This window comes from Melozone crissalis, unplaced genomic scaffold (assembly GCF_028551555.1).
Source record: "Melozone crissalis strain CALT ecotype California unplaced genomic scaffold, PUWL_Pcris_2 ptg000006l_1, whole genome shotgun sequence".
In the NCBI taxonomy this organism is placed as follows: domain Eukaryota; kingdom Metazoa; phylum Chordata; class Aves; order Passeriformes; family Passerellidae; genus Melozone; species Melozone crissalis.
This window is the reverse complement of record NW_026535784.1, coordinates 51,115,879-51,137,435: the sequence shown is the minus strand read 5'-3', so window position 1 is coordinate 51,137,435 and position 21,557 is coordinate 51,115,879. Positions and strand designations below refer to the sequence as shown.

The window sequence follows — 21,557 nt, the reverse complement described above, 5'->3', positions numbered from 1 at the left end:
AAGATGTGAAAGGAAGTGTTAAAAAGAAACACAACAGCACAAAAAGAAAGAGACTGCATTATGTGCAAGGGCTTGGTATAGATTCTTACACACTCCATTTCCATTCTAAGAAGTAGAGAAAATCTTATGAAACTACAGGATGCTTTGACAGTTAAGACAATTGTTCTGTGGGAGCTGACCTGCAGTGACAAAGCTGTAATCTTTGGCATTTGAAGAATCTGTTGCTGGCTTCTCCTGTGGCTCACACTGCCCCATCTGGCATGGGAGCGTGCACTGTGGTGTCACTGGAGCATGAGCCTTGGCCCCTGAAAGCTGACCCTTTTCCAACAGCAGGTGCACCACCTAAAGAGATGAAACATTCTCCAGTTAACTGGCAACAGAGATAGCACAGTCTAGAGTGTGTGTTTCCTTCTAACTTCTCAGGGTCCAAACTTTTACAGCAGCAAGTGTTATAGATACTCCCCTCCCCATATATGTCCTCCAATTACTCCTTATTTTTTAAGGGCTGTTAAATGACAACCTCCAAAATACACTAATGGACTTGCAAGACATTTGCCAATACAGTAAGAAAGGGTTTTCTTCCTATAAAGTTGTGAGGGTGTTAAGAGGTGTCAAAGATAGTGTCACTTGCACATTTGTACAGGGAATTAAGTTAAAAGCATTTTATAAAGTGAACACAAATAGCAGTTCTCAGCAGTTCTGAATGTGTACACTCATTGACTATTTTCAGGTGTGCCAGGAAGCCATGGAGTCCTATAAATCAAATATAAAATAACCACAACAACACTGGGGAGAAGTCCAGTCTTGAGGTTCCTTCACCTCTTTTCTCAACTGGTTCACCACAGACAGGAGTAGAAGCAGCAGCCACTCACCTGGCCTGTGTTTCTCAGGGTTTCAACAGCTTGCTTATGGGTAGCTCCTTCCAAACTGATCCCATTGACAGAGAGCACACGGTCACCTACATGAATAATTTAAGAAAAAGTAGGCAGAGCATCACCTATAAAACATCTATGATGCACAGAAACTTTCAAGTCTGAGCTAACAAGGACAGTTATTTCAGTAAATTCTCCCTGCCTTCCATGTTCTGAGTCAAGAAGAGAACTTTGCAAATAAACTATATGGTTCAAATCAAAGGTCTTTTCCAATCTAATGATTCTGTGGGATAATCCCATGTCAAAACCATCAGAGTGACATTAACATAGTATTAACCATCAGAGTGACAGCCTGCCAGAAAGCTCAGACTCTTTATTCAAAACAAATCTTAGTGTACAGCAGGAATGCTCACTTCAGTGAAGAATGTGGCCTGGCTTACTAACAAGAAGAGCCATAACAATTACAGCATTTTCTGTATTGAGTTGCCAGGCGTGCCAAGCAAGAGGGCCACAAATAACACAAAGCCCTCTCTTTCTGTGCCTGGAACAGAGAAGCATTCTACATTAACATAGGCTGCTTTAGAGAACAAAAATCCCACAAGCTATCTCCTATTTTTCCCTTCCACAGCCTCAGCATTGCTGGTTCTACGGTTGCTCTACATTAGTTTTTTAACCTTCACCTGCAGAATTAGCTATCAAGGCAATATTTAAAATGACAACTGCAACAGCTTGGAAAAATAGTTCTTCCCAGTGAAAAAGGTGCAAGGACAGGAGGCAAACAGAGTGCTAGTTTCCAGGCCACAGGATATTGTCAAGTCCCCCCCAGACAGTCCTCTGCCCTTTTTCCACATTAAGAGTCCCCACTAAAAGAATGGAAATCCTACCTTTTTCTATTCTGCCATCTGCTTCAGCTGCTCCCCTGGGAATGATTGCTTTCACATAAATACCACCATGCCTTATGCTAGTATTTACACCACCCTAAACAGAAAACAAAAATAGGATTGTTAGTCTTTTTGCAGTAAGAATACTTAGTAATTAAACACAGTGTCACACAAGGAAAACTGTTCTTAGGAAGCATTTGGACTACTGGCATGTAGAAAAACCAGAGAAACTATCAAAACCAAAATGTTACATCAAGCATGTTCTGTGCAGTCATGCAATTTGCTACGAATGAAGTTGGGGTGGGAAGACTGTAAAAAACACAATGCATCACAATGCAAATGCACAAAACACAAACAAATGTCCTTCAGCAGAAACATGTCTGCATTTTGTTGGACTTCACATGCTTGCATGCACACCAAAGCTCAGAGATGTGCAAGAGCACAGCATGCCAAAGCAGGAGATGCACGACCATGCAGTGTCCTACTCCAACACAACTTCTCTGATGTAACAGGAGATTAAGGAGCACTGCTTTCTCTCAGTTCAGACAAGTTTGAAGGTCTAAGCTGCTCAGGCTGAACTGACACTGTTTTTGGAGGGCCTTGGCCTTTCTGCTGATTGCAGAGGGGGTAGGACTAGATGGTCTTTAATTGTCCCTTCCATCCTAAACCATTGTGTGATTCTGGCTCACTGTGCTCCACAGACTTGGAGGGAAGAGGAAGACCAACAGTGTGTTAATGCTCACTCCCAAAGCACCCAGGTAACCCACAGGGAACTGCACACCTCTCCTCACCACCACTGCATAGCAAAACAATGAAGGGGCAGAATGGGGGCTGGAAAAGCAAAGAGCAGTGAAGACAACACCTGGTCACCTCTCAAGGGAAATCTCTGCATTGGCTGGCATCTTCTAGCATCTCTACAAAGCCAATGCATGCAGGTCTGGTGCTACTCAATAACCAACTCCTGCTCCACCACTGTTCCTCCAACTCTCTCAAGCAATGGAACATGACTTTGAATAGACTGGGATGCCAAAATAACAGAATTTCCTTCTGCTCTTTTTACAGTTCTAGCCATATATATGGAAACAGCACTAGGCTTCCAAATCATTCCTCCACCAAAAATAGCTGAATATTAAAATACATTAAAATGTATATTTTAACACAGGAACAGACACAGTGGAAGATGTATGTAAATTATTCTCTTCCCTGAAGTGCCACTCTGCAGTATGACAGGCCCTAAATATAAAACTTCTTTCAAAATCTTATAGCCTGAAGAGATATCAGTCTTAAAAAATATGGTTTTGACTCATATTGCAAGAAAGCAGTGTCATCCAGGTCTCATTTGGGTTTGTGCAGTTTTTTGCTTTCTGCCTTTTCTCCAGCAGAGGGAGAACACTGAACATGGTGAATGTGACTGAGCGTGCACAGATACCCTTAAATAACACTACTGCTTCCACTGCCCATGGTGCCAGTCTGGGAGGGTCTCCCTTCCTTCCTTGCAAATCTGCCACAAGATTAGGTAGCAAGGGACAAAGACCATCTTGCCTTTTGTACTCACAAAGCAGCATCTGTGATAAGAGTCTATTAGGGCTTTGGGGCTCCACCATAAAACAAAAAACAAGAATTACTTAAGGGTCCGATGACAAAAAAATGAATATAAATTAATAGTATTACTTTTCAGCTTTGGTAAGATTAACTACACATCAATAAATCTATAAATTAAAGTGATTCCAGAAAATATTTTGCTTCCTTGTAATTTAGTAATTTAATGGGTTGCTGGGAGTAGAGAAAAAAGAGAAAACATCTAAAAACCTTGTCAAACAGTACCGTGACACTTATTCCCAAGCCGTTATCTTTTTTTGCTAGTTCAACCTCAAAGATATCTCCAGGTTTAAGAAGCGTTGTAGAAACCTTTTTAGAATTCACTTTGTTTGCTGTATTCGATGAGGAAGAATCCTTTAGTTACAAAAACAAAAAAAAAGAGAGGGACAGAGAAAGAAACAAACAAAACAAAAAGAGACAATGATTTGCCTTTTGCTTTTGGAACAGATGCTTTTAGCTAAGACCCTAAAGGGTGGGGGTTTGAGTCAGACACAGCCAGAAGGAGTCCACCTGGCAAAGTACCAGTTAATAACACTCAAGGCTCACTGCTTCAACTCTTTCCATTCCTGCCATTGAACAGGTTTAGCACACAAATATGCTTGACCTTTAGCAGCCAAGTCTTTACAGTCCAAGTGAGCTGGGTACAGAACACTGAAACTGCAGTACCTCAGCAGTACAGCAGTCTAAAGTCTGTTGGATTAATTAGCATGAGCTGCCACAATTTAATTGAATAACCTCCATCAGATGAACAGAGGAATCACTGTAAGTTGGAAACAAATTTGCAGTACTTGTGATTGTGCCCTTTTGGAAAGGTGACACAGCAACTGTGTCTGCTCAAGAGCATGACTCACTGCTGAATTGTAATGCACAAGAGCAGTTTTTCAAGGATTAGATCAATCCCAGAAGACAATGAGTTCTGCTGCTACCCACTCCAGATGTACCACTCCTACTTTCCTTGAGGAAAAACTTCATTTATCTGACAAGTGAATAAACTTACCTCTAGGAGTGGTCGCTACATTATGAACATATTGGACAAACACAGAATTGAAAGGAGGTTTCCTACAGCCTCAGGAAGTGCACTGTAAGTTCATCCCAAAGCACAATCTGCCTCTTATAAGACACATCTTGTGACATTGGAAAGCTGGAAAGTTGTTCCAAGTTACAGAAGTGATTTTCTCCATTTATTTTGCACAAAATCACCATGCTATTAGAAATCAGCTACTGGCATTAGCTGCAGGCTAGGGCAGGCTGCTCCTCCCTCACATCCTGACACCCAGAGACAACTATCAATCCCACTCTCACACTGATGGGAAATATTCATATGAAAACCACTATGCCTTTTTAGCTGGCTGCTGCTCCTGACTGCTGGAGTAGGTTGCTTCATCCATGTCAGAATCCCCTCGGTCAGAATACTCCACAGGCTCCACCATCCCAGGCCTTTTACTTTTCACTCGAGCGCTGTCCGATGAGGATCTCCTCTTCTCGAGGGCTTTCGAGGGCCCAGCCTGGGGCTCGCTGTGATGCTGAACATCCTGCTGGGCTCTGCCACTGGCACGTTTGCCCAAGGTGGGCTGGCCCTGGGACAGGCTGGCGCTCTCGGTCCGGGAATCCTGGGAGCTCACGCTCCCATCCCGCTTGGACAGTCCGGAGAGGCTGCCCGAAGCGGGCCTCTGGTGAGCGCGGCACCGGCTGTGCTCCTCGGAAGAGGACTCTGCCTCGGTGTCCTGCACTGAGGAGGGCCTCCTCAAGTAACCCCTGGCTCCATTACTGATCTGAGCAGTGTTAGACGATGCTGCAAAGCAGGATACAAGACAGCCATCAGCTTATCTGCAGCACGACACCCTTTTCTCAGCTTACAGCCCAGGAAGGTTTCACCCACCCAGATATCCCACAGGAAGCTCGCTGCTCACACTGTACCCCCCAATGGTTACCCTCACACACCCCCTCTCTATCCTGTCCCTAAACACAATTCCCAGCTAGCTGGGGTTGCTCACAGGGGAGATTGCACATCCCTACCTTTGGACAGCCTGTCCTTGGGCTGGGAGATGACAAGTGTCACATCCTCAGGAGCGTTCTCCAGGATTTCCAAGGCTGCATGCTGGCTGACACCTTCCAAACTGGTGCTGTTTATGGATATGAGGCGGTGCCCTGCACAAAAGGGGTTGTTCAGATACAGTCCAACACCTACATTTTTACCCATCAGTGACAAAGTGGAGTACAGGTCTGACAACTACACAATACACAGATTAAAAATAACTAAACTTCAAGTGATGCTGGAATAGGGAACTCCAATCATGAAAAAAAAAAGCCAAATCCCAAACCACACCACAAAAACTGGTTATATTTCCTATTTTTAAACCTGCCAAATCTTTACATGTTCCAATTTCTACTTTCTCTTTTACTGTATAACAAAAAAGAAAAAATAGAAATCAGAAGTTAAATGAGCAATATGCAGTTCAGTTAAAGACACAGGCTAAGATGAGAATGAAAAAAAAAAAATTTCTCCTCCCCCCCACTACAGTTATGGTTATATATGGTTCCATTTCACTTTTTAAAACTTCAAAATTTAAAAATTTAAAAAATAAAGTAAGTACACTGAATTTTAAAAACTTTAAATTACAATGCATCTGCAAGACAGACAATGGAAAATAAAGCCCTTATCTTTATATATAACTTCAACTTTCTGCTACTTCAAGCTTTATCATTTTTACATTGATTTGTAAGATAGTTGTTTTTGTATAGTCTAAGAAAGAAGCATCACTAGTTTTCAGAAATTGTCTGGAAGGTGACTGAAGGTCACTATTGTAAGGACTGTAATACCCAGAGCCATAGATGGAATTTTATGCTATTCACCTGGTTTTAGAGTCCCTTCCAAATCAGCTGGCCCTCCAGGAATAACTGAATGAATAAAAATTCCCAGATCAAGTTTCCCTGTCTTCTCTCCACCAACTATTTGAAAGCCTAGGAAGAAAAGGCCCAAAGCAGGAAAAATGTCAGTGATCACCGTGTAACTTAACACAAGTCCATCTTCTAGAACAAACAAAAACTTAGTCATTCTAATAAATGTAAAGCAAGAAACCCCAGACACCTCAAATTTAAATCTGCATGGAAACAGACAGCAAAGCTTTTTGATAAAGCTTTATTGTATACTCTTGTTTTAAGCACTGATTTAGACTTTGTCTGTCTGTTCAGGACACTCCAGCAAAGGCTACAGAAGACAACTCCGGCAAGAGAAACACACAAACAGGTGACATGAAATGGACATTAACTGAGCAGATAAAAATTGTTTTCTATCACATAAAAATTTCTGGTTTTCTCCATTGTTTGATGTTTCACAAAGAAGTCTGACCCTGTTCTTAAGATCTGAGTTTTCAATATCTCTGTCTTATTTTGAGGCTTCTAATCTATTTCTGTTCATTCTACTACATAAACCTGGGACAAATGTTCCAGAGGGGGAAAAAAAAAGCAGAAGATATCAGGTCTTCTCTATTCCAGCTTAAGCAGCAAACTACCATAAATTACATGGGGAAGAAAGAGGAGAGATAGTACATTTCTTCATTTCTTTGATTTTTTTTTCATTTCTGCTCAACTTATACATTACTGTGCAGTGTAAACACTCAGTATTACTGTCTTGTAGGCTTTTTTCCCCTCTCAAATTTACACTACAATCTCATTTTGAATGACAGAACAATGTCCTTAAGGACACTTTAGAGAGTCTTCCTAAAGCACAACACTGACATAAAATTTTCATTACTCATACAGGGAAAAATTATGTGGGCTTATGCAAAAAACTCAGTGGCAGAGGAAGAAATGTAATGCAAATATCTCATCTCCCAGGCTCCTTAAACATCAAATCAGTGTTCCATCTGATATTACAGGAATAAGCAAAACACTCCACAATTAGCACATAATGCTTTTATTGTGTCTTGTTTTTTAGAAAAGCATTCATTTAAAGCATTTGTCACAGCTCAAAGCCGTGAGGTTCCACAGAGACAAAATTCTATACTGAGCACAGAGATAAACTTAAAAGGCCAACTTCAAGGATGACTAGTTCACAATATTAATATTATCCTACACTTATATGGAAAAACTGAAAACCAGACTTGCTTAACATCACAGAAACTGCATTTTCAAAGCCTTCAAAATCCAGCTACTGCCTGCACTGCTTTGCTCAGTTCTACAATAAATGCTTAAACACAGACCAGAAAACTTTATTTTGTTTTTGGCTTATAGAAATACATGTCAACAGCAATTTTAAAGCCACTTACCTAAGCCAAGCTTTTCATCCTTTTTCAAGTTCACTAAAGTGATCTCTCTCTCTGGTGTGGCAACTCTGTTCTGTGTTGTTTGAAGAGAGTCAACTGTAAAGCCAACATTTTATGATCAGACACTACCTCAACACTTGCTTCAGGTTTACTTTAAAGTTCTGTTCCATTAAAAAAATATTACTTCTCTGATAACTTGAAAAGCTGTTTTGATCTAGTTGGTTCAACTTTCATCTTCTAAGCCATGGCTAAACACAGAAAAAAACCTCTATAACCCTTCTAACCCACTTCCATCTTCAGCAGTTAAAAATCTTTTACTCCTCCTAAGAAAAGCAGCTGGCACAGTCTCATGGAGGGACAACATAATTGAGTCCTAGAATCTTTAATTTCATTATTCTCAATTCAGGAAAATGTTTAGATCTATGTTTATGTGCTCTGCTCATAGGTAGGGAGGATGCAAACAACATTGGTAAAATTGAAACTGAGGGTCATATAGAATTACTGAAGGGTTACTCAATGAGTTCTCTTAATGGTGTCTCTTCATTAAAAAGCAACCAAAATTAGAAACATCTACTAAAACTTCTCTTGCTTTAATTTGCTTCCTCATTTGCAACTCCACAGGCTGCTGATTCCACCTCTTCTAAAATCTGAGCATCCTCACAATACAACTCCTGAGGCATCCCATCAGGCTGAAGTAGACCCAGGCATTTAAGAGACCCAAGGACAATAATTTTGTGAAGAAAAAACCCTCCACTAACAAACACCAACTAAATAACCCCATCCCACAAGCAAACAAAACGAAACACAAACAAGCAAATAAACAAGCAAAATCTCCTGGAAACACCAACATAGTGCAAGTCTGAACTCATGGACTTGCTTCCTAGAGAAGACATTCAGTTGGTCCAGGAGTGCCTGGGATACTTTTGCCCTAAGTGGAAGAGGCAATTCACAGCTGCAGAAACCTAATGAGCTCCACACACTGGTACAAGCACAGAACAAGTGATGCAGGAGAGTGCAGCAGGCTGCACATCACCTAGAAAAGGAGCTTTTTCTCCCTCAAAACCACATCAAGCCTAAAGAGTGAAAGAAGTAAAAAGAAAGCACAGAAGCAGAAACTTCCTAATTAAGGGAAATGAGCTTTCAAGAGCTTGATTCTGGTAGGAAAGAGCACCCTTCAAGTGCTTCACTCTTTCATATCTGAAAAATATCACATACAGATGTCTAAACCTCCCCCAAGAAGCAATCCAAAATAAATAATAGGAACGGAAACACTAGAAAAAGGTCCTATCTAGCTAACTGGCAGAGGCACTGAAGAATACCAAAGGCACAGGACAGGTGGAACAGTGAAGCATTTGCAAGTGACAAACGGACTAAATTAATTACTTATCAACTTACCACTCTCTTCATGTGCTGCTGATGACAGAAGATTTTCTGAAGTATTCATGCTAACACCTGTGACATGCATGGATGTATTAGACACTTTATCAATTTTTTTTAAATACAAAAGCTACCAAGAATTATTTCAGTCTTTACACAGTTCACATGAGTTCATTCACAATATCAAACTACTTCTTTTAAAAATGAATAAACATAAAACTAGCTTTGTATTAGCAAATCCAAATTACTCATGTGCTCTAGTTGTAGTTTAAGATTCAGATAGATGGTAGCTCATGCAAAGGCAATGAATTAAAGGAAGGACAGAGGTTTGGCCTTTATGACCATGATTAACTTCAGATCAAAGTAATGGATCTTGAGCAATGAAGTCAAAGACTAAATTTTCTAACAATATTGAATATGCTGAACCTAATAAACCAACACAACAGGACTCTTCTAAGATTTTGTAAAGGAACAAATAAGCTGCTGCTGTAATAAGCAATTTGAACTACTACTTAAAATTGTTTGCTTATAGAATCATGCTTTCTTTGAAAATATCACAGCCAAGCAAATGTGGCCATACTTTAGAGGATAAAATAATACATGTACCAATACATGAAAGTAAATGAGGAAAGATAATTCAAGCTTTTTAATAAAGCAGCCCTGGCCTTCTCCAAACCTATGAACCCATCTGATGTGTTTCACCATGCAAAGAACCTATGTCCCTCAGCACAGGCAGTGTGATCCAGCAGGACTTTCTGACATGTGGCTAAAACCCTCACCAGAACTGCTGCCAAGAAGATTATGGGCAAGGACATGATCATATTAATCACAAAACTAAAGGCACAGAGTAAATGGCTGCAATCAAGTCACTACAGAACCTGCACACCTCATCTCACTCCTCAGCATTTATGCTCTCAGCACTGAAAATGCATCATTCCCAAGTCAGTCCTGGTTCCAAGTGCACAGGGTGCAGATGTGGGATGTCACACACTGCTTTTTTTGCCTTTTTTTAGTTTGTTTATAATGACCCCATCCCCAGATACTTAACCATCTTCAACTTTTTCAGATGTCCTGTAACTACAGGAAAGCCAACCAGCAGCTAAGGCTGCAAATATTTCAGGCATTATAGTTTCTGTTGTTATAACAGGGAACCTTCTGGAACCAGAAACTGGTAATACAGAGATATTAAACATTCATGTTTAATAACCCAGTGTTAGTTTAAGTCTGTTTAGCTGCTTTGAATGTTTTTGTTTGTTTTTTTTTAACGTGAGCTCTCTCTTTTAGTTAATAGTAAGACTACTTGTGTGAACTCCAATCCTTGCCAAGAAAATGCAGTAAGTGCATCTGGCTTACCTCAATACAAAAGTGTTTTTGTAAAACACCCAGTGTACTGCAAAAAATATTTAAATAATATATTACATCTGGAAAAAAACCCCCAAAATAGAAGAAAAAACTCCCAAGTGTGGAGCTACTACTTAGAGGCACTAGCCAATACCCAGCTGATGCCAAACAGTCATTTCCAAAAGAACACTCTCTACATCCTTTCCACAAAAAAACACTAAAAAAGTTCAGCCTTCACAAACAGACTATGAAGATTAGCAAATTATTAAAAGATACATACAAGCAAATGGCACCCTGAAGTGATAACCCGGAAGCTGTTTTCTGCTACAGCTTTTACATTACACCTCTGTGCAAAGACTGGTGCTGACCAAAGGAGGATTTTTTGGATTCACTGCAATAATGGCCTGGATTGCTTTCACATGTGATACTCTGCTCCCACTTTTAAATCAGAATATTACCATCAGTTAATAAATATATCAAATATATCAAAGCATTACCCCCAAAGCAATTTTAGAAGTTTGTTAGTAAATACAGTAATATTATTTTTTGCATGCTGACCTACAACATAGGCTTGACCGGTATCTTCAATGGATGATGAGTCTGATTCATTTTTCTTTCTTTCAGGGCTTCTACTTAAACCTGCATGAGATTTTGAACTTAAAGGGGAGAAGGAGAGAAGGGGAACCAGACAGAGGGAAGAGGAAGTTGGGAGAGGGAAGGATCAATGTAATAAAATAATGGCATGAATAATAAATCAAAACTGATGCAAAATGTACATTGACTGTACACAAAGATACTGCAGGGTGGTCAGAGAGACTCTTACTTGTTCGGTTTTAATGCTCCCGTTGCTGATCCAGTATCAAATTTTGGCATTTGCTGAAAGACCCTTCCCATGATATCTTCTATTTTTTTGGGGGAAGAGTCGAAAGCAGTAATAACATTTTTCCTCGGGGGGTAAACAGAGATGTGACTCTGGCTCAGATCGTGAAATGACTTGCTCATAACTCTGGGTCTTTCATCCCATGGACTCTTCTCGTTCTTGTCCCTTGCAGAGCCAGGGAGTGGCTGGAAGAGCGAGAGCTCAGAGCAGGACAGTCTCTTCAGGATCTCTGCCTGGACAGACAGGGGTCGGACAGCGAGTCTGTTCAGAGTGCTGCTGGCCAGGCTGCCAGTGCTGATGGCTCGGCCCATGTTGAAGCCTTTGACAGAGTCTGCATGAAGGTTCAAGCTCCTAAATGAAGCTCTTTCTGTGGAAATTAAAAAAACAACAAACCAACAAAACCCAAACAATTAAAGTTATTCAGTAGAGCTAGCGTGACCACCTTGTGCAAAGCATGCTTTTCAAACAACCAACTCACACAAAATGTATTTTCTCGAGATGCTTAGCAGAGATATATAATCACCCACCATGGGGTTTGCTCAGGAAGCAACGTTTGGAGTTCATGACACTACACTAGCCCAAAGTTCAAAACCACTGAATATTTATCCTCTTATTAGCATGAAGACTCATATTCCTTGTCAGGCTGCTGTGCCTTAGACACAGACACATCATCTCCTTCTGCAAAACAAATAATATCCTCAGGCCAAGTGACCTGGATCACTACATCTTCCTTTAATAAAAGTCTTTTCCAGGATTTGAACAAATAGGTCTCCCCTGTGTACACACTATTAGATGCTTCCATCCATTGCTTTGTTTTCTTGGTGTGAGCCTCTCCACATTTACAGCACAGCTGCAAGGCCATGAGGGCTTGGCAGCATCTCTGCCCAGATACAGAGCACCAGTGCACTCAGGTGCACTTAAGGACCTCCCCTGCCACAAACAGCCTAGCACAAAACAGAAAGTGTTGACTGGGGTTTGCCAGACTTTTGGACTCATTAGCAAGGATTCCCTTAAGCAGCGGTGAGAAACAGGTCTTGGGCTGTAATTAAATTACTGTCAGCTGAGTCGTGGGAACTGTCTGGGTGGATGTTCTTAGCTGAAAGCAAATTCATGATAATACATCTTAGCCTAAACCCCTCCTAATTCAGAGCAAAGCTGAGCAGGGCTCCTTTCTATTACCCTAACAGCCTCCTAAGGCTAGCAGGCTGTGGCTTGGCTCTCACACAGCAACCTGATAAGCTGTGGCAACTGGTTGGCTGTTCAGAGACTTTAAAGGAAATCAGGCCACCTGGACCCTTCCTAAACTTCACTGATGTCTTGGAGTCAGTTCAGAGGGAAGTCTCAGGAAAAGCAATCCTCAACTGCCATATGTATTTCTGATTTAGGGTTAACCAGAGGGAGGTTGTAACCCTATATACATGTAGGAAACAAGCTGCTTTAGGAAGCTGCACTGCAAGTCAAAGGGAAAATTATACTTTTTGGTACACATCACCCATTAAGTTTAATGGTAAATACTGTGGCATTTAGAAAAGAGTGTATTTGACAAATGCAGCCTCAGTCCTGCCATTGCAAAAGACTTTACTGCCCCCAATACCTCAGGCAGGAATTAACTGCCACAGTAACTCAAGCTTCCTCTGTAACAGGCATAGAGATGGTGAAGATTTAGTTGTGGGAAGGTGTGTTTTTCTGTCCTTTCATCAGGTGAATTAGTATACAACTACCACTTCCTTATCCACACCAAACACCTCTTCTAGCCAAAGCCACCAGACTAGATAAGCTACAGAAGAATGACTTTGCCCAATCAGACCAGAAATCCACAAATCCCAATTTCCTGACTCTGACAGAAGGCATCAATGACAGCTGCACTTGCTGTGTTGCCATCATGGGGAAGAGTACCCTAAAAAAAATGAGCTGAGATCTCTTCTCTTATTATTGTATTTACCCTCTGAGAACATCAAACAGAATTTCTATGGATTTCAGATGAATACTTTCACACCATTACCTATATTATATAGGCATTAGTAGGCATTAGGCTTTTCAAACCTTCTGCCAATCCTGTAACTGAAAATTCTCATGTGCTCAAAACTCATCATCTTTAAGGCTGACTTAACTCTCATTTCTTTTTTTTGGTTTGTTTTTCCATATGCCCTTTCTGGAATCCAGAATGCCCTTTTCTTTAGTGTTATGTATGTCCTTTTCTTTACTATTTTCCTGAGTGCTTCCAATTACCAGTTTTTACTGGCATATTAAAGGTTTGATTTAGATCTAGCAAAGTTATGACAGGAGCAAATTTTTTTGGTTTAATTGCTTTTAATAATCAGTGTGCTGGAGTTAACCATAATGATGATTTGTTTGCTTCTGATTACAAGTGATTGGTGGAATCTGGGACCTCTGATTTCCAAGTGATCTGCACTGTACAGAAGCAAACTATTGTTTCCCAGACTCCCACAGCACAACACATATGCCATCTGTTAAGAGCAACCAAGTTTGCCAAGCCAAGAAAGCCCTTCCTGTATTGCTTTTCTCTGCAATTCAGGATAAGCAAACTCTAAATCAGAGAATGGTAAAAAGGCTTTAAGTCACTTGGTCTTATTTCTTTGCCTGAAGTTGCCTGGGCCCAACAGAACAGAAAAAAGGCTGGATAGTTGCCACATGCCTTTTCCCACTCCCATTCCCCCTCCTCTTTTCTTTTCTTTTTATTTTAAATTAGAGATCACAATATCCACAGCAATGTGGTCAAACTTCATCCCAGCTACACTGGTGGAAATCTGGATTAACAGCAATTGGAATGCAGACAGATAACAGGGAACAAAGAGAGCATGAGCAGGCAGACTGACCAAAACAGCACTTCCAGACCACGCTGAAGGCCAGCCAGCCAACTGAGCTCTGCTCCAAACAGTGAAGAAATTCATTCAGAGGGGTTTTTTCACTGACTACATTTTCCAATTAATATTTTTTAACTAAAAATAATGCCTTTACATTTTTCTGTTATGCACACAAGTTATGAAGGAAATGGGAACTATGAAGGAAAGATTAGTATGCATGTTGTTCTTTACCAGGTCCACCCAACATTAAGCAAAATAAAGACAGCTGTATCCACAGCTTAGAGATGGAGCATCATGGAATGTCCCCTACTTTACTTGCACTCCCATGATCACAACATTAATTCCACTTTATTAAACCAATCCCTTTCACATTAAGCAAAAGGTAAAAGTCCTGTTATTGAAATACTTTCAAGATACTTCTGAAAGAAAAGGCTAAAACCTTTATTTAATTAAAGAGGAAAGTATTTTAATGACCTGTTTTTAGATTCCTTTTAGTTTAGAGCAGCTGCTGTGTGCCAGCCTTTCTATGTTCTCCCAACTCCTTTCCCACCCCTTAAACAAAATCTAAACAAGCTTAGCTAGTAGAGTTTCTTCATAGTAGAAACCCTCCAAATGTAGATTTACACACACATACACACACACAGAGTACTCAGCACAATTACTGAAGCTCCAGTTCAGTTTTCTTCCTTACAAAAATACACATAGATTGCTAATAAAAACCAACATAGCATCACAGTCCTTACCAATGTCCTGAGTATCTTGGTTGCTCTGTCTGGTTCTCATCTGTAGCTGGAACTTATGCTGGGAAGAGCAGAGATGCAGAAGGTACTGGCAAGTCTTGCTATTGTCAGTCTGAAAGGCATGCTTGATGCCATCTGATGTGTTCTGCAAAGTTATTTTTTTCTTCTACACAATGGAGAAAAAAAAAAGTCAAAGACAAATTATTTCTTTTAGCCTACAAAGAATTCTGTGTTTGCTTGTGCACAGTTACAGCCTTCAAACTTTCCTGAAGCAAAATGCAAGGATGAAAGAGATTTCTATTAAAATAGGAGTCAAAGGTAATGTGAGATTTATAAAGTAGCTCTTTAAAGCTACTCCTGGGCTAGATGAGAAAGTGCTTTATTATTATTTAATCTGTCTCTGTTACTGTTAGTGCTGAGTAATGACAACCAGAATTATTACATTTTGCAAGATGGGGTTTTCAAACGCCCTGAGGAAATCACAAGGGATGCTGCCATTTAAGAGAAAAATAACTAAATGCTGATCTAATTACCAAATCTCTCAGTTAATGTTCCAGGTCTTGAACTTATATTTTCAGTAATCTTTAAACTTGAATTTATCCATTCTAGTTAAAACCATCTCAGAGATGAAATGGGTTGTAGCTTTTCAATAAAGTATCAGACAGAATTAGAAGTCCTGTTTTCAATACCTATATAAAGGTAAGCATTTGAAGCCAATGCTTCATTAAAAACTGACACATGATCACCAGATTATGGTGTACCCACTCAAGTTCACTGGTGTTGTCCAGATCAAGTGTCAGCCTGTTATCTTTTATCATTTAACTTAATTACTCTTGGAAATATAAATTGAAAGCAACATAGGTGCATGTCCTAATTATACTGAGTACTGGCGTTTGCCCGTATCCAGTCCTCTAATGCAGGATTCTCATTCTGGTGCTCCTTCACTATGCTTGTCCATGCAAGCTAAGAAAAAAAATAAAACCTTCAAGACATGAAAATCCCTACTTCAATCCCATAATATGACAGCCACGCACAACACAGTACTATGCTGTAAAGCAGCAGCTTAATTTGCAAAAATAACCAACAAAAACCTCACAGTAACTGGAGACACAAATATAGATGTGCACACACAGAGGAAAAGAGACCAACTCACACTGAAGGATATTTTCTTTGTCTCTCTCCATGGGAAGCGCAGCACAGGTGTTCGGGCACCATTGTGAACTTCAAAAATGACAACTCCTTTGCAGCACACTCCCAGAAGGATTCCTGTTTGGGATTTCTTCTCAGGCAGCACGTGATGAAGGTGAACCCCATATTCTGTGAGCCTCTGACACAACTGCACAGATCAACGCAATGAGACTTCTATGAGTACAAATTCAGGGTCATTACAAGCTTCCACAGGACTATATGAATATTATATATCTCTCTATAAATGTTTACATGTGCATATAAATGTACAGATTTTAGCAAAAGAATCCTCTCTGCCTGGTGATTCCACTTACTTACAGTTTACAGCAGCTGAGGGTTTTAAGACTTGGTGGTACCTTTGACCTGCCAGACTAGGGCAAATGAACCCAATGTTTATTAAAATCAAACAGGGAAAGCACAGAGAACGCATGTCAGTAAATCAAACTTGCACAAAGCAGTTGTGCCAGATGCACTTGTCCTTCACACATTTTAAAAAGCAGAAATAAACTAACACTGCAATTCTGTGACCATATTAAGGTCACTATGCAGTGTCACTCACTTTGCACTCCCAGTTATTCACCCCTGTTGTCTCTTCAGTACCGGTGTAAGGGACTGATGGAATGAATCAAACAAGGGAAGCTAACTCCCCCCCAACACACCCCCAAGCCAGGCTAGGTTTTAGCCAGGATCCTGTCTCCTGCTTTGTTCTCTGTGGCTAAGTAACAAGAACATTTCTGTAAAACGAGCAACAGACTTGGAATGGACAAAGCTGAGTGCCTTTTCCATCACCTACTCAGAGATGGTGGAACTGAAGTGTGGCTGTGGAATTACAGTGTAAGGATTATTTGGTGTTTCAACAGCAATCCTTCACTCCCTGAACTCATTTTGATCAAGGGAGAACCTGATTATTATCCCACGAGCAAACAACATAATTAGATTTCTCAATGGGTCCTTTTACAATAATCCAAATATATCCATGGGTAATGGCTTTCCTATCATCTTACATAGAACCTGCACAAAAAATTCTCCTTGGCAGTACTTCTGGCTTGCTTCATACCAAGGATCACACAAAGTACTAGCTGTAACAAATCTTTTTTGTAATTTACAAACTTTTTCCCCTCTACAGAAAGCACAAAAGACATGGGGAATACAGGGTGTGCTGCCTCATAAACACTGCTTCCTTTAGAGCAAACATCAGCAGTTGCTTTTAGCTGCTTGAGCTAAGACTACTGATTGGAAAACAGTGAGAGAACTTCCCATCTGTTACAATTTCTTTTGGCTTGTTATGATGTGTCCTTTGGACAAAATCTTTTCAGCTTTCTTCCTTTCAGTGTCATTCAGAGCCTGAGTTGTTTTACTGTGCTTTCACTTGAAGTCCATGCACTCATATTCCAGCAAGGGAATTTTTAAGGCACAGATGAAGGAAGCCAAGTGCTGCCCACTTACCTTCAGAAATTCTAACTCTGTCTCTTTTTCAGAGGCACCCACGTAAGTGCTGTGCAGTTTTGGCAGCTCTTCCTTGATGTAGGACAGATCCAGTTTCTCTATCACTCTTGCTGGGACATAGTGTTCTACTCTGAAATAGGACAAGCCGTGCACCTGCAACGCAAAACATTTTTGTGGTGGCACCTCCACATACTTCCATGCCCTATGAGCACAACTGAAGCACAAACATTCATTTTTACAAACAACTCAGAGAATCACAAGATTCTGAGTAAGGGGAGGGAATCACAATCTCCATCTTGACTCACAGCTTTATTTCATATCAGTTTCTCCATATTCAAGCCTGACTATAGTTCCACTAAAAAAAAAAAGAGGCTATAACACCCAGATTGTGCAACTGTGTTAGACTTTAGGAACACCTGCTCACAGTAAAACCTGCCAAGAGCATAGAGCATATCAGCTGAGCTTCCAGTCTGGGTCAGAGCTGCAGAGCACATGTGGCAGAGCACAGTCCGGTCTTTAATGAAGCAGCAAGATCACAGCTCAACAAGATCAAAGGTGAAATTGATGATGTACCTCTGCCTGGTAATCTCCATACTCAGCTTGGAGAGCTAAGGATGCTAATAACAAAGCTGTCTCATCATCACAGTGCATCCTGTCTTCTAGGATGTCCTTCCTCAGCTGCAGGTAGTACTGGTGACATGTCAGCGTGTGCCTAGAACAGGAATATAAAACAAAACCATGGAAAAAAACCCACACACCACCTTTGGTCCTCTGGTACAGATTAATACCCAATTTCTGTCCACAAATTTAGGGCTTAAGAGGCTATAAAAAATTTCATACACTCACTGTATGAGACTGACATCATCCACAAAAAACTTTATGCGAAAAAACAGAGTGAAGTTGACAGGAGGCTTGTTCTTCTTCTTTGGTTCTTCTTTCCATCCTTCTGGAGCTACTTTACTTAGCTTTATGTCAGGATCCACGAAGAAAAACTCATTGTCTGCCACAAACATCAAAGAGAAGCACAAGAGTAAAAGCATGAAAACCAAGGATTTGCACCAGATGGAGGATAAAGACCAGATTTATAACTCTGAAACAGCATTGAGCAGCAAAGTTTTCCATTGACTAACAACAACTTAATAAGCACAATATCTCTTAAAGGGAATACTGAATAAGGGCAGAAGAAATAATTTAGCAGTTATTCTTACCTCTTAAAGTAGCCAATGCAAAGAAGTGATGCTCCACCAAACCAATATGGGCAACAACCATATCAAAGACATCTTTACATATCGTTTTGGTATCACAGGTCAGCTCCAGCTTCTGCCCACTCAGAAGCATGACATTTACTTTTCTCCTGGTGTCATCACTCTTGCCTTTCTTAGTCTGCATTTTGTGAAATGAAATCTCTCAACATTCACACTTGTGATAAAAACACATTTGTTGGTTTAACACACTTCCCCTGTCACAGATGGCTCACCAGCCCCTTTCTTACCAGGATAGACTTTGGTAGATCCAAGGAGATGAACGGCTCAATCGTCATTTTCACAAACTCCGGGCCAAAGAAATTCTGCAAATCACAAGAGTATGAATGAACACGGTGTTGCTGGGACAACAGGCTGGGGCACCTGTTAACTCCCACCCTGCAAATGCAAAAGAGGGACCAAAGGCTAAAATTTGGCAATTACCTGCTACCTAGTCTGTATTATATGCAAAACATCTTCACAAAATCCTCTTAAGGGTTGGGGGACAGAGAGGGGAACCAACATGGTCAGTTAAAGCCTACATGAGCTAACTCATCTTAATGGGATGGACTGGAGGCAGATACAGGAGTTATTAGCCTGCATTAGGGCAACCAGTGCCTGAGTCTTGCTTCAAGTTTTCCCATCCTTGCTTAAAAAACAAATTAAAAATATCCAGTTCATGGAAAGCAGCAGCAGAGGGCATCAAGCCATCATCTATTCCATACATCAGACACTGTTTACCTTCGTTTCCCTCTTTGTGTGTAACTCCCTATTTCATCCACATACCAAGACAGCTGGGAAAGCAAAGGGGATTTGCACAGGATGAACTTATGAGGCAAATGAATGCTCTCTCCCTTCACCTTCCCAACTTGTTCATTTAATAACCTCTGATGCTGGCAGGGCACATCCACATTCCATGAAGGGAAGTGCAAATGAAGTGGCTGAAAACACCACAGAACAGAGGAGGAAACCTATGCCTTGCCTTTGTTAGGATGCTATACTGTTTAATTGATGCAATTGTCGAGCCTTGCTGTCTGTTTTAGCATCTCTTGATGCCACTATAGGCTCTGTAGCCACTAATGCCACAAAATCTCAGAAGTTTTACCCTGCCTTACCCTGTGAAAGTAGGCCAACCCCACACACCTGGTATTTCATCTCCTGATGACTGTTTATTACAGGACCCAGTTTATGAATCCCACATACCAGAGTTTCAGTCAGGACACCGCTGTGTTTCAACAAAAACAAGAGTTCACCTGAGCTCAGGGCATTACCCTCAGTTTCCTTTGTGTCATGGCTGTTTCCAGGGCTATTTCCCTCAGTGGGTCTCTGGTGATGTCAAGCATTGAGGATCTAATTGCATCCCCAGGGTAGAGGTTAGGCCGGGACTGCCTCAGAGCCATCCTGGCTTGCAGTTGCATCATTTCTTCCTCCTGCCGCTTCAGCATCACCTCTTGGCTTATCAGCTTGCCCTCAAATGGTGCTTCATGCTGCCTGCAGAAGGGTCAGAGGGGGTGACACATCAGCAGCCATGCCTAGGACATTCTGCTGCTTTAAGCACATCTCCAGGTGGGAACACACAGCACAAACACCAGCCAGCAAATGCTACGTTGAACACATTTATTTGATTGCTGCACAGGTTACCTCTGCGCAGCAATCCATCACTGCAGAAAATAACACACCAGCTTTCTGCAGCTGCCTGCAGAACTGCCTCAGTTATTCACATGAAAATAAAGGCTCAGCTGCAGTCTGAAAAAAATACTCAACTACAAACCCAGTGAATCAGTGCAAAATTAGTAGATGCACCAGAAGAAGAGAAGTATTAATGCTTTGCAAATATCTTAATTTTTGTGTTCATGTGGGGACTGTGAAAAAGGCACGCTCAAAAACATGTCATTAAAGAAAAAACTGACATAATAGTGTACTTTCTCTAAGTAAATATTGCTTCAACAATTTCTGCTTGCATGGGCCTGATATTTATTCCCTGATTTCTCCTGAGAAGTAGTACGGCTTGAAATATTTATATAAAAATGTTTATGTCATAACATCCTATATACTAAAGTATTCTAAATATCACACACTAATGTTTCCATAATCTTATTTTGCTGAAAATAGTTAATTTTTTTTTAAATTCCCAAGAATGGCCTGGCTGATATACAGTCACCCCAATGACTAAACTAGTGTCTAAATTTATAATCTGAAGGGAAAAAAATGAGAAAAACAAACAAAAATTGCATCAGTATTTAAAGAAAACACAGCAACATGTCTGCAATTTCTTTTCTGCAAGTATTGATCCCAAACATCCCCAAAGTTTTATTCTTTACATAAGGAAAGAAATTCACGTACTGTTTGGGTAAACAAAAGCCATTTTTTACTTGAAAAATAAAATAGCTTGTTAGGAAATGTGAACAACTGAGAAATAAAAAAAACCCAACAAACCAGACCAAAATAAAAAGATAAAAAAGGGCAAAAAAAACACCCCACCAACTTCACTCACCTTCTTTCTGTCCCACACTTACAGAAAAACACCTTCAAACCCCAAACTAAACAAAACCCAACTGAACCTTCTGTAGAAATCCTAAATCAAGAAAAAGCAATGTTCTCCCCCTGTTAACATAACTACACCGAGGCAATTCTTAAACAAAAATGGACAGGGGAAACTAAAGTGGCTTTCATGAAAAAAGTCCATTTTTTGGCAATTCTGAACTGAGTGTTAAGCATACCACCCAAACTGAGTAATGAATAACATCAAAAAGCATAGAAAATCTTTAGAAGCCTGTGTATCATTGCAGTTAGGTTTAGAAATGTACAAAAATAGAGAGTAATTGTGCACTGAGTGACACAGGGCCCTTTGTAGTAAAGCAACATACAGACTTCTTAAAAATACTTTACATTTATATACCTA

At 40.4% G+C, this 21,557-nt stretch overlaps 1 protein-coding gene across 2 annotated transcripts in view; it reads right to left on the bottom strand.

The window, feature by feature from the left end:
* The window catches only part of PTPN13 (protein tyrosine phosphatase non-receptor type 13), an 87,450-nt gene that overhangs the window by 20,137 nt on the left and 45,756 nt on the right, over window positions 1-21,557 (bottom strand). The window contains exons 9-27 of one of the 2 annotated variants that reach the window (XM_054294989.1): window positions 19,927-20,146; window positions 18,907-18,981; window positions 18,623-18,797; window positions 18,261-18,414; window positions 17,988-18,126; window positions 17,415-17,567; window positions 15,934-16,116; window positions 14,784-14,946; window positions 11,159-11,582; window positions 10,894-10,991; window positions 9,013-9,069; window positions 7,621-7,713; window positions 6,206-6,313; window positions 5,369-5,500; window positions 4,690-5,144; window positions 3,563-3,706; window positions 1,757-1,850; window positions 873-958; window positions 180-342 (exon numbers count right to left, since the gene is read on the bottom strand). In XM_054294989.1, coding sequence (XP_054150964.1) covers window positions 180-342; window positions 873-958; window positions 1,757-1,850; window positions 3,563-3,706; window positions 4,690-5,144; window positions 5,369-5,500; window positions 6,206-6,313; window positions 7,621-7,713; window positions 9,013-9,069; window positions 10,894-10,991; window positions 11,159-11,582; window positions 14,784-14,946; window positions 15,934-16,116; window positions 17,415-17,567; window positions 17,988-18,126; window positions 18,261-18,414; window positions 18,623-18,797; window positions 18,907-18,981; window positions 19,927-20,146 — 3,116 coding nt within the window. The remainder of the gene's footprint in view (window positions 1-179; window positions 343-872; window positions 959-1,756; window positions 1,851-3,562; window positions 3,707-4,689; window positions 5,145-5,368; window positions 5,501-6,205; window positions 6,314-7,620; window positions 7,714-9,012; window positions 9,070-10,893; window positions 10,992-11,158; window positions 11,583-14,783; window positions 14,947-15,933; window positions 16,117-17,414; window positions 17,568-17,987; window positions 18,127-18,260; window positions 18,415-18,622; window positions 18,798-18,906; window positions 18,982-19,926; window positions 20,147-21,557) is intronic. The other variant, XM_054294997.1, reaches the window with a different exon arrangement.